The 12,913-nt window shown below is 50.3% G+C and overlaps 1 protein-coding gene across 5 annotated transcripts in view; it reads left to right on the top strand.

The window, feature by feature from the left end:
• The window catches only part of PCSK6 (proprotein convertase subtilisin/kexin type 6), a 190,399-nt gene that overhangs the window by 42,863 nt on the left and 134,623 nt on the right, over positions 1-12,913 (top strand). For all 5 annotated transcript variants that reach the window (XM_060005284.1, XM_060005283.1, XM_060005286.1 and 2 more), the window contains exon 2: positions 4,279-4,383. In XM_060005284.1, the coding sequence (XP_059861267.1) occupies positions 4,279-4,383 (105 nt within the window). The remainder of the gene's footprint in view (positions 1-4,278; positions 4,384-12,913) is intronic.

The following is a 12,913-nucleotide window of genomic DNA, read 5'->3' as shown; positions in this document are numbered from 1 at the left end:
GGGCAAGGGGGACGGGGCAGGAAATGGCTATGTCGTAAATGCCACGTCATCCAAGCTGGGCTGTGTCCCGCTTGCAGTCAGGGCACCCGCCTCCTGCTCTGCCATCCCTTGATCCTTTCCAACCTTCTGCCTGTCTCGGAAACCTCATATTCCTGACCCAGGCCTGATGCCAGGGGGCGAGCTGGGCAGAGGGCAGCACAGCGTGAGTCAGACAGACAGGAGTGACCCGGGGGGCATCAGACAAGGATGGTGCTTCGAGAAAGGGCAGCTCAGTGACTAGGTAAGATGCTGAAGGCGCTGGCCTTGCAGCTGCACTTGTGTTTTTAAGCAGAGCCCCTCGGTGTGTGGACTGGTCGTCCCCAGCCCTTAGAGAAACCATGTCCAACCTCAGAGACTTTGGTGGACTCCCTAGACACACTCAGCAACAAATGCTATAAATCGCAGGTTGGCAGACATTTTCTGTAAAGTCCACATGTGACGTGTTCTAGGCGTGGGGGCCAGAGGGTCTCTGTAGCCACCACTCAACTGTGGCATCACAGCATGAGAGCAGTTGTGGGCAGAAGGTAAGTGGACGCTGGTGGCTGTGCCCCAGTAAAGCTTTATTTATAAAAACAGGAGTTGTGTGTATGTCCAAAAGAATGGAATGCAGGGTCATAGACTGATACTTGCCTACGTGCTCAGAGCAACATGATTCACAGTAGTCAAAAGGTAGAGGCAACCCAAGTGCCCATCAGTGGATGAACAGATAAACGACCTGTGACTTGTACACACAATGGAGTATGATTCAGCCTGAGAAAGGAAGGAAATTCTGACACCTGCTACAGCATGGGTGGACCTCGAGGACATCATGTTAAGGGAAACAGGCCAGTCACAAAAGGGCAAATGATCCTGCTGAGACAGCTAGAGTTGTCAGATTCCCAGAAACAAGAAGCAGATGGTGGGCGCCCGGGGCTGGGAGAGGGGGAGGGGGAGCTCGTGTTTAACGGGGACAGAGTTTCAGTTTGGGAAGATGAAAAGATTCCGGAGGTGAAGGTGGTGACGGTTACATGACAGAGCGAATGTGCCCAGTGCCCCTGAACTATACGCTTAAACATTGTTACAATCATCAGTGTTATGTCTATTTTACCACAATTTTAAAACTTAATGTAAAAAACCAGAACGTAGACCAGATTTGACCCATAGGCCATCGTCTGCCCACCACTGCTCTGAATGAGTTAGTACTTGATAACCACACAGTGTAGCCACAGCCTTCGGGATATTATGTTCATCCAAGCTGCAGAGGGTGCCCAGGCCTCTCACAGTATCTGGATTCCCTCCTGAGCATCTGGGCCCTGTCTTCCTCCTTCCTTCCTTTTCCTACCCTTGCAGTCATTCCAGCGTCAGGCGGCCCTTTCTGTCCCGTGCCCTGTCAGGCCTATGTTTGCCTGACATTCAAATCTTTGGTTTCAAGGAAGGAAGGTGTCTCTCCCCATGCTCTCACACCGGCTTCTGGAGGGGCAGAGGGTGGATGGAGGTGCACAAAATCTCAGGGGGATCTGGAGGGCCGCTTCCAGATTCCTGAATAGCCAGTGACCCAACTCCCTCCTTTTTTCCTGAGTCAGATTCCAGCTTTTCCTGCAGCTGGGCAGGAGGGGGGCCTTGGCTGGTGTCCCCTTCTCCCCTGCACCTAACCCTAACCCAGGCCCTCCCCCTCCCCAGATTCTAACCCTAACCTAACCCTAGCCCAGACCCTAACCCTCCCCAGATCCTAACCCTAACCCAGACCCTCAGCCTCCATGCTGGGCTGGATATAAGCTTCCAAACAGATGTGGCATTGGCCATTGCTGCCCTCAGGGGCAGTTGGCTGGGTCAGGACTGTGAGAACCATCTGTTCTTCCCTTGAATTGCTCAAAGAGAATGACTCGCGTCAGCTCAGACCGTCTGAGCCATTGCTCGGGATGTAGCTGGATAGGGGCAGAGGCAGGGGCCTGGGTGGCCTTGGGACTGGCCTTTGAAGAGAGGCTTGGCTGCTCTGAGGCCAGGTGCTGCCCTGAATGGCTTCCAGGGCTACCCTGACATGGGTCTGCTTAGGGTCAGCAGCTCTTCGATTAATCCATCCCCTTGCCAGCAAATTTGATTCAACTCTTAGTTTCTCCACGTCCCTCAGTGGAAATTGACTTGAATGCCTGGAGTTAAAAGACCAAAAGTTGTGAAACATCTCCCAGGGAAGGTAGCAGCTTATAAGCAAACATGCTGATTAAACATTGCTGTAAGTTAAGACTCCATTATTGCTAAATAACAGCTCTGGCTTGTTCTAGGAGGAGCCCTTTGACATACATAACAATTAACTTTGTTGAAGAAGTGAGCAGTTAACTGTAGGAGGAGGAAAAAAAGTGCTTTTGTGCAAAATAGGGCAGAAATAATGAGGTTTATGATGGTAGAGCAGTGTCTTGGGGTAGGAAATGAACTGAGAATCATAATTGCAGAAAACTATGTATAGAGCACTTACTACCTGCTGGGCACTCAGCTGGCTCTTTATATATGAAGAGCTGTACCTGACTCTGTACATATATATAGAGAGAGAGAGTCTTGGAGCAGCCCTTAAACGTAGTAGTTAGTTTTCTCACAAGGAAACTAAGACTCATGGAGGGTCTGAAGCCCAGGTCACCCAGCAGGAATGGTTGAGTTGAGGTCTGTCCTAGACCCAGTGAAGGATTGAAGGAGCCTTGGAGAAGAGCCAGAGAGAGAATCCCAGCTCTCAGTACGGCCAGGATTTCTCGAACACCCACTAGGTTCAAGGCACTAAACTAGGCACTGTACAGATGATACCTGCTTACCCTCATGACGATCACGGTATTCACTGTTCTGTGCTTGTAAGCGACAGAAACACCCTGGAGCAAGCTTAAGTGAACAAGGACGTTCTTTATTTCAAGGACAAGTGGGTGTCTCTGGAAGCTCAAGAACAGGATGCATCCAGACTGCCAGGCTTTCTAGCAATGAGCGCTGAAGGCTGTAGTAAAGTGGGCTCTCTCTGTAGATACTTGCTTGATCTTCTTGTGGAAAGATGTGGAAATGGCCACTCAGAATCTCCACGTCCCTCCAGGTCTCTGCCTGGGCCGGTCCACTCTGCTGGGGATATCTTGTAGCAGATGCAATGTCTGTGAGTAGAAGGTCTTGGTGAATTGGGTGGACATTAGTCCTACTTAAACAACTGCATGGGGTAAGTAGTTTTATCCCCATTTTACACGTGAGGAGTTGAGATTTGCAGGAGGTGAATCTTGCCTGAGAGATCACACGATCATTGGCGGTGAAGGGAGTGGGCAGGGCTTGGATTAGGTCTATCTGACTGGAAACCTAGGCTCATCATCACATCTAACTGCTCTAGAGGACAATTCACCCTAAATTCACTCTTTAATCAGACACTGGAAAAGAAACTAGGATGGTTTAGCCTGAGAAGGGCAGCGTGAGAGTCTATATAGTATTCGGTCAGAAAGCTCTCCTCTTCAGTTAGAAAGCTCTGCTGTCAAGGATGGTGACCAACCAGCTGTTTTCAACAACCAGTGGAAGTTAGAACGAGAAGCAGGTCTTCTGAGAACAGTGTCCTTATGCTCCGGGGTCGTGAGATACGAGAGCAAGTCGGTGCTGCGGGGAGTGGCCAGCGGGAGCAGCCCATCAGAGGGCCACATTCACTGCCCCTCCACGTCCCCTCCAGGCCTCAGGCTGAAATCTGTCCTGACAAACCACTGCTGGCAGAAAACTGGGACACCCTGGGGGCTTGGATGTTCTCAGCTGACCTTTCCGCAATCCCCAAGCAGATGAGGCCGAGTGTTTGCCTTGGCTCCCTTGTTGCACTTGAGAGTGAATGTTCATTCTTAGATATTTCAGTTTACCCATGGGGTGGAAAGGATGGAGTTTGTTTATAAATGAATATTTTGGTGTAGGCCTGACTTGACACTAACTTAGCTACTTCAGGGATGCTTGACCCTAAATGAACATTAATTCATGTCTAAAAAACTTGGCCAAGATAATACAAACTTTAAGTGATATGACCTCATCGCAAGATTTGGGGAGTGTGTGCTTCATTGGAAAATACTACCTAGTGTTGTTTATCCAAAAGGAGTCTCTGAATCGACCTTCGTGTTCACAGACGCTGAGTCTGCCAGAGACTTGAGTGGGGAAGTGTGACGAAGGGTATGTTTCCTTTGGGAGCAGGACGAGCCTCTCAGAGGAGGATGTTTGTGGGATGCAGAATTTTGAAAGACTGTATTGACTGGTGATATCCTGCTTCTTGTTTTGCAGATCGGAAACCTGGAAGATTACTACCACTTTTATCATAGCAAAACCTTTAAAAGATCAACCTTGAGTAGCAGAGGCCCTCACACCTTCCTCAGGATGGACCCCCAGGTACAAATCTCTGCTCCCTATGCAGGGTGCTTTTTTAGGGCCTAGGGTATTGTTTGCTTATTTTGGGGGTCTGTGGTTCTGAAAATGCCTGAGTCTGAGTTTTAATGGGATTCTAGATAGCCTTTAGTTTTCCATATCCACTTGGAATAAAACCAGAAAGATGTGCAGCTACATATCAGACCATCTAAAGGCTCCAAATATTCGGGTTCCTTGGGAGACTTGGGAATTTAAATTCTTGACTTCAGTTTGAAGTAACAATCAAATGACTATAGATCTAATATTTTAAATCTTTAAAAATCAACAAAATACACAGTAGTCAGAGGCGATAAATGTGTGAATCTTACCCATAAAGGCTATGCAATTCAAGCTAGCGTTTTTATAATGAAATTAGAATTTGGACAAGTGGATGTTTTTGTGATTGTCATAACACATATCTTAATGGTTACCATGAACTTAAAAACCTGGGAAGTAAATGTAACTCTTTTTTCCTTAAAAATTCCTGTGATCTCTGAGATGAAAACAGATGTAATTTGAAAAGAGGCTGACATTTTTAGTATAGTTCATATTTATTGGGTGGTTAATTATACTTTCTTTCTGCATAGATTTTAGATTAATATTTGACAAATATCAATCAACACTTGGTAAGATTAAAAATGTCAGATGGTCAAGTGAGCCTTTGATGACTTCATTCATTCACCAGGTGATTTTGGAATACCTGCTATGTCACGCTGTGTCCACAGCAGGGCTGTCAGAGTGGATGGTGGGGCTGACAGTCTATAGAAGAATATGTGATATGTCACAGGGCATTGAGCGCTATGAGGGACAGTGAAGTTCAAGTGAGAAGCAGTAGCAGCCCCAACAAAGAAATGAGGCCGTTGGTAAATCGTAGTTTTAGAACATGGAAATCACCTTCTCTTAAAAGCAATGTGTGAAATGTTCACTTGGGCTCCAAAGCTGGCACGTGTCACTCCTTCAGTGATCCCCAGAGAACATGGATAATAAAGTTTCCTTGGGGAAATTGGCCTTGGTGTTGTCCCAAGCCACCCCACTGATAATCGTGGATACTTTTGTGTTGGCGGAGCTGGGGGTAGTGGGAGAGATGGTGTATCCCTGAGAACTGTACCTAAAACATTTCTCCAGGACATGACCTTGTGGTGGTCTGGTTTTAAGAACATGAGGAAGTGGTCCCTGTGAAACTAATTCGTGCAGTTGGGCTCTGACAAGGTAGACATGTAGTGTATGATTCTGAGTTCATTTTATAGGTGGGTAGAAGGATGGATGGATGGAAGTGTGGGTGGGTGGACAGACTGAAGGAGATAGATAGCAAATATTGTGCTAATACCATTCTTCCTTCATAGCAGGGAAAGGAATTTAATGTTTTTGTTTTGTTTGTTTGTTTGTTTAATTATTTATTTATGCATGGATGCATACTGCATCAGGTCTTAGTTGTGGCATGCTGGATCTTTTAGTTGCAGCACGTGGACTTCTTATTTGCAGCATGCGACTCTTACTTGCAGCATGCAAACTCTTAGTTTAGGCATGCATGCAGGATCTAGTTCCCTGACCAGGGATCGAACCCGGGCCCCCTGCATTGGGAGCACGGAGTCTTACCCACTGGACCACCAGGGAAGTCCCAGGAATTTAATGTTTATGAAGGGATTAGTATGTGCTCAGGCAGCTTACATGCATCCTCCCACCTGACTGTTTGGGGCTGTGTTTATACCCGTGTGTGTTCATGCCATGGAGCTTGAGGGAATGCTTTTCAAAGGGGCTGGTGTATTTTTTTTTTCCTCTCGGAAGCAAAGCCAGGTGGTAGTAGCTCATTCCCACAGGATGGGGCCACTGGAGAAGGGCCAGCAGACCCGAATCACTGTAGAGCTGAGTGCAGAGTGCCCAGCCCGTCACCAAAGACATGTGGGTTCTATGCGGCTGCGGGGTCGGGGGAGGCGGGGTGGGGGGGCTGAGGTTCGCAGTGACCAGTCACCTGTCAGAGTGCGGAGACGTTTCTAAGCTAGGAAGGGAGTTGCTGCAGTGCCCTCCACAATTTCTCTTAAGCAAGCAGTGGTCTGTCTTGTGAGGACCGCATGCTTGTTCTCTGTCCAAAGTCTTCGGAGCTATCATTCCCACAGAGGGAGTCACAGTGAGGTGTGCGCTGTTTGCATGGGGGAGCCCCTGCCCGCCCCCAGCCCTGTAGAGATGTGCAATGAGAAGAGGATGGGACAGTGGATTTCTTGGTCCCCTTTCTGTCACTGACGAGGGTTCTTAGCCTCCTAATCAAAAGAAATTGATAAAAGCCCAGACAAGAAATTCAGGCAAGGCTTTATTGGGGCCCCGCTGCAGCAGAGGGGAGCGGGAACAAACAACAGGTACCGTTGCTAGCTCCCTGATGGGGGCTGAGCCTGTTCCTTATATGGGGTGAGGGTAGGGGGTGTGTCCAGAATTCGGGCCAGAGGGGTGGCTTAGGTGGCAGTGAGTGCAGGGGGCACGCACAGTACCCTGCGTTTGCTCCTGATCCCTGCATTTGCTCCCTGCTCTTCAGAAGTGGCAGTTGGGTTTTCGGTCTTTTTGTATCTTGCTGTCCCTAAATTGCCCCAGCTGTGCACGCATGCAGTTACTTTTTTAGTCCCTTATAGTTTCTTTGTATTTTGTTGCTTGAGGAGACGTTTGTCCAGGTGCAAGCACTACGGCAAAGGGTCCCAGGTCCCAGGTCCCAGCCTGTCTCATTTCCTGAGGGATTTTGGAGAATGAAGCTGTTTCTCAATTGTTAGAACTATTTCTATTAGTTAGACGTAATCTGTGTTTTAGGCCCCCCCCCCACTCTTTTTTAGTGATTAAATTTTAAAACTCTTAAAGGTATTCAACTCAACTCCTCCATCCTTCCTTCCAAAAATATTAATTATGCACCTGCTGGGTGTGAGGCCCTGTGCCCCAGGGGATGCAGAGATGCCCGCCCAGCGGGTCTCCGCTCTGTCAGCACCAGCGGAGCAGGACACTGCAGCCCGAGCGTCCGGCTGAGGAGAATTCCGGGCGGGCCCCAGCCAGCCTCCTCCAAGGCATCTGAGATGATGGGCTTGGGCATTGTGGGTGGGTTCAAAGTACGGCATTCAGTCTGGGTCTGAGGGCAGGGTATTCCGGTCATCAGCTGTGTCCTTGAAGGAAAGAGCAGGAAGGAGAGACTTCCAAAGGCTATGGCAGTTAAGTTTTTCAAATAAGAATCCCTTTTGTACAGAGCTTCTTAATAAGCTCCTGGCAGGGCCGCTATCAGACCATCCTGCCAATAAAGAGGAAAGAGAGAAAAGGTAAACAGCCCTCACATTCCAGCACCGCCTGCGACTCCCACGTGATTGGCTGATTGTTTCCTACAGTTCTAATTAAATGCTTAGCCCCAGGGAACGCACATAGACATCTGAACCCAATTCCGAATACAAATTCAGAATTGTGACTGAAATGCCTCTGTTTAAATCAGTCTCGTTTTAATGCAAACCAAATCAATTAGCTGTCACTCTAATATTTACTCTACCTAGTCGTTCCAGTGAAATATTGGGTAAAATTAGCTATTTTACAAAAGTATTTAGTGTTACCTTGTCCTGCAGCACCAGGACATTTTCCCACATGAGCAAAGCATTTTTGTGTCACCTTCTCGATTGGAGAGTTGTGTAATTAATATTATTGAGAAAGGGAAAAGATGATTTAATATTATTCAGAGTCATTGGAATGCGGTTGCCATCGTGTTTGAATGACCAAACTGGAGATGAATGTTATAGGGTTTAGGATAAAGCTCAATCGAATGCAGATGGTATTTTATTTTAATTAGCTCCAGTCCCTATTGTATAAAATTGCTTTGATAAGTGATGGAATTTACAATCCACCCCTACTTCGTGTGAACGCTGATAGAGTGTACATTTGGTGAACGAAATGGAAGCAACACACGAGCGGGAGGGAAGATTTAAGACTTCAGCCACACGTGCACACACGTTTATTAAGCATCCCTTGGCTCCGATCTTGCACCAGCATCGTGTGGTTGTTTTCCTTCCATTCTTAATCACCTTTACTTGATGTTTTTAACCACCTTTGGAAAGGGCCATTTTGCTCGAAGGGGTTTGTGGACCAGCCCTCTCCTTGGGAGAACAGCCCGACTGTTCTCAGGGTGCAGTATCAGTCACTGGGTTTTTCCCAGGGCTGTCATTTAAGCCAACTGAGGGCATTTGTTTTTAACTTGTTCTTTTGCCAAAAGTCGGGAGAAGGGTGGATGTTACTGAAGCACCAGCCAATAGCTGTAAGGGCTCCCAAATTTTTTAAAAATTACTTGTTCTGATTACGTTCCAAGCTGGCTTATAGTTCAACACTGCTGCTGCATCTTCCAACCCTTACATTTTAGAATGATGACTCTGGTTCAGCCCTTCCCTTGCGTGCTCAGCCAGATGGATGACGGAAATGGGAGGATAAAGATGTTATTGGGGGGCCCTCGGTGGCTCCTTCCGGGGTGGTGGGAGGCTTCGGGTTGACGCTTTGTTTCAGTCCTTCAACGCTCAGGAGCTGGAAACTGATTTCCAGGGCCGGAGTGGGCATTCTGTTTTGTAGGATGGGACTTTGCCCCAGAGTGTAATCAGAGCTCAGTTTTTTTTTTTTTCCAGCAGTGATGCAACGTTTAAGCAGATCTTTCCATTAACCACAGAGGGAATTTTATCTGACAGTCTTGTGTGCTAGAGCCATTTGGAGTGCAAACAAACAAAAAGTTCCTGGCAAATAGCAGCACATAGACAGGAAGTGACCACATTGATCTGGGGGTTGATGAACTGCGAGATGGGCTGGGGGGAGGGTGGGCTGCCACACGGGGCCCGACAGGTTCACCCGCGTGGGGACAGCAGGGCTTCAGCTGTCTTTTCACGTTTCAGCACAACCCTGCTGGGTCTAGTGAACTGGACGCTACCAGTTGGTAAGCAGTTAGAATTTTCAAATAGGCTTTAAAAGATGGTGCTTTATGATTTCACCGGCAGGCTCGACGCTTCCACTTAGATGCCTCCAAGATGTCTCAAAGTCACCGCATCCCAAAGCCGAGTGACCATCCCTGACCGCACCTCTGTCTCACAGAGAAGCCACCCCCTGCCCCATGCCCGTTCCCCACCCTCCGTCCACCACCCATGCAGCCCGTGCCCCAGGCCTGTCCTCTGGTACCTGGACGCTGCACAGCCCCTCTCACTGGCCAGCTGTGGGCATCCTTGCCCAACACCAGTCTGCTCTCCACTGTCCCGAGGGAGCCTATGAAACACGCCTGTCATGGTGCCACCGCCCCTGGGAATGCCCTGCCCAGGTCCCCCTTGGTCTGGCCTCCCTGTGGCCCCTGGACCCCCGCCACGCTGGCCTTTAAGATCCTCATCGGATGACATTTGCCCTTTCCCCCTGCACAGCCTTTGCACATACTGGCTACCCCTGTGTCTCTCTCTGGTCTCGGCCTGTGCATCCCCGCCGCCGGGAGCTGGCTCAGCGGCTGCTCCTAGTGGTTGGGTGTCAGCGCTCTGGGTCTGCGAGGTCCCCTCAGCATCTGCCTTCCCCAGGGACTCCAGGAGCGGAGGGGTCGTGGCTGTTCAGATCTTGTCCCAGCACGGAAGTGACAGGGCCAGAGTGCGTCTGGCCGTGTTCGCAGCTGCCCGCTGCTGCAGGGGACGTACCATCTTAAAGGGTTTAGTGGTCACTTGGGCGTCTCCCTCCATGAGGGTCCCAGCGCTGTGAGGGTGGTGAGGAGCCCATCCATCGGCTCTCGTGCCCCCACTTTGTTCCTGTAACGTCTGTTTCCTGGCCGCCTTGGAGACAGTGCCAGGACCGCAGGCCCAGGTGGGAGTGAGGAGGGGTTTCATTTGCTGGGGATCCAGTAATGACAGGGACCAGGGACACGGCTGGTGGGAGCTGCAGGTGGTTCCAGGAGGCCTGGAGTGCGAGGCCGGGCAGAAGCCGTGAGAGGCAGGGGGATGGGGGGCGGGGGGAGCTCGGGGTGAGACGCACACAGCCCGCCTTGTGCCGGGGGGTGTCACGTTCTCCAGGGCCAGGGCCGCCCTCACTTGCTTTCACTCCAGGTCCGGCAGGCTACCCAGTAAATAGCAGACAGACCCTTAGTCAGTGTTTATTGAAACAGATCTCAGTTTTCAGGGAGTAGGTTCACATAGCAAGTTGTATCTGTTACCATTTGCTCATCAACTTCTTTTTACCTAAAGGACTTTAGAAGTATCTTGTGGCCTTGGTTAAATTGTGACAGAAGCCTTGAAGAGGGCTTGAGTTCACCAGGCTGCAGAACGATGGACATGGGGCCTGGGCAGCGTGCTGACCAGCGTCCGGCTGGTGACCGTGGAGAGCAGGGCTCCTTCGGCCGCCTGTCCGTCCTGTGTGAGTGGAGGCAGGTGATTCTCGGGGATGCGGTGCTTCCCGTCAGAGCCCTGATTTCCCGAAGTCCATTCATGTTTCCCAGTATTAGCAGGAGGAGTGGTGCCGGCTCTCACCAGCTGTAAGTGGTCACCTTTTGGCCCGTGTAGTTCAGCTTGGGTGGAACGAATTCGAGAAGTGGCCTGTTGAGGAAGGGGGGACAGGCCTGGGTCCCCGCTTGCCTCTGTGATGTGGGAGGAGGAGGGGGAGGTCTTCTAGGCTGAGTTAGATCAGCTTTTAGATTTTTGGTTCGTCTTCCTTCTCCTCTGCCTCTTCTACTGCCCTGACTCACGGATTTCCATAGCAACCCGGCATCTCCTCCCCACCCCAGGTGGTACCCTCAGGAGGGCTCGAGCGTCTCCCTGAGACATGATCTAACAAGGCTGTTTAACCATCACTCGCTTGTGGGGCTGGTGCCCTCTGCCCCAGGAAGATAAGCGTGGGAGTATCAATCCTCGTATGCAGTCGGACCCCAATCCACTTGCCACCTCCACGAGCCTGGCTGAGTCCCATGCTTCTTACCCATGTCGGAATCACAGGCCCCTCTGCAAAGCTGATGGAGGTTGTGGACATTCTCTCTCTCCAGAGGAGAAAAGAAGTCATGTGCTCATGTCCACGCTGCTCTGCATACAGCTTCTGGGGGTTCCTGGGACGTAAGCCTGCCCTTCCGTCCTCTAGGATCTCTGGGCCCCAGGTGGGAAGTCCCCAGCTTGGGTACCACTCAGCTCCTACGTGCCTGAACCATTGCCTGTCCTTGCAAACTGTAAGGTGACGCGCACTTGTCAGGGAGGATTATTTTCCTTTCTTTGAATACTCACTTGGTGAGTTAACTTCTCAGTGCTCTTCAGCTGGTGGAAAGTTGACCCAACACGTGTTGGGACAGTTGTTGAGAGCAGTCGGTGTTGACGGGACTTGAGATGTAAGGGTCCAGGCTGCTGAGTGCAGGGGTCACAGAAATGGGCTGGTTCGGCCCCTCCCTCAGCTGGAGGCTGAGGCACAGAGGACGGGGTCAAAGGTTGACCTTCCCCCATGCTCCCGCTGCACTGTTCTCTCCTGGAAGAGGCCTGAGGATCTGGGGGCCCCTGGACGCTTGGGGGTCTGGCCTCTGACATCTTCCAAGGATTTGCCCTGATCTGCAGGCAGGGCTGCCTCTGTCACAGCAAACGGTGGAGGGAATCCCTGTCCTTACACAGTGACAGAATGAAATGTCCTTTGATGAAGATAAGGGGAAAAGAAAAGGGAAAGCTGGCCAGAGCTGTCTCCCTTGCCCTGGACACAGCTGTGCATGAACACGAACCCTAAATAGAACGCACTGCTCTTCCCCTCGCACCGGTGGAGATCTGGAGGGTATGGGGACGAGGATCTCGGAGAACAGCCTTTGTTGCCTTAGCTCCCTCTCAGAGTAAAGCCCCTGGAGCCCCTTCTAGGACCCACCAGCTCCTAAAGATGCCCTGGGGCTTCCCGAGCCTGGTGGAGCCCGTTAGAGGGCAGGGCGTAGGCGTGTGGTGGCTTTGGGTGGAGTGCAGGGGTCATTCATGCTCTCTCTGGTGGCCTTGGCTCGTAGGAGGAAACTTGAAAACAACGTGACAGCAACCCCCTTTTGCGCTTGTTGAACCCAGGACTGATGTGCCAGGCTGCCTTCTGTCCTGGCAGTGTCCCCGTGGCCCCGGGAAGAGGATGCACTGGGGCTGCCCAAGGCGCGCCTGCCTAGACGACGCTCGGACGGCTGTACGACCGGCAGTGCAGATTGGGATCCTGCTCGTTTACATGGCTTCTTTCTAAGCATCTTTTTATTTTTTTTAAAACATAAAGTTTTTTAAGGGAGTAGTTTATTAACATTCTTTTTTAAAAAAAATATTTATTTATTTGGTTGCACCAGGTCTTAGTTGCGGCAAGTGGGCTCCTTAGTTGAGGCTCCAGGGCTCCTTAGTTGTGGCATGCAAATGGGATCCAGTTCCCTGGTCAGGGATTGAACCTGGGCCCCCTGCATTGGGAGCGCAGAGTCTTATCCACTGCACCACCAGGGAAGTCCCTCTAGCATCTTTTAAGTTTACCTCCTCTTATCTACAGAGTGACATTCAACAGATACCGAATTTTAATTTGACTTCTCAAGAAG

The sequence above is a fragment of the Delphinus delphis genome, chromosome 2 (assembly GCF_949987515.2).
Source record: "Delphinus delphis chromosome 2, mDelDel1.2, whole genome shotgun sequence".
NCBI classification, from domain to species: domain Eukaryota; kingdom Metazoa; phylum Chordata; class Mammalia; order Artiodactyla; family Delphinidae; genus Delphinus; species Delphinus delphis.
This window is presented reverse-complemented; position numbering and strand designations above follow the sequence as displayed.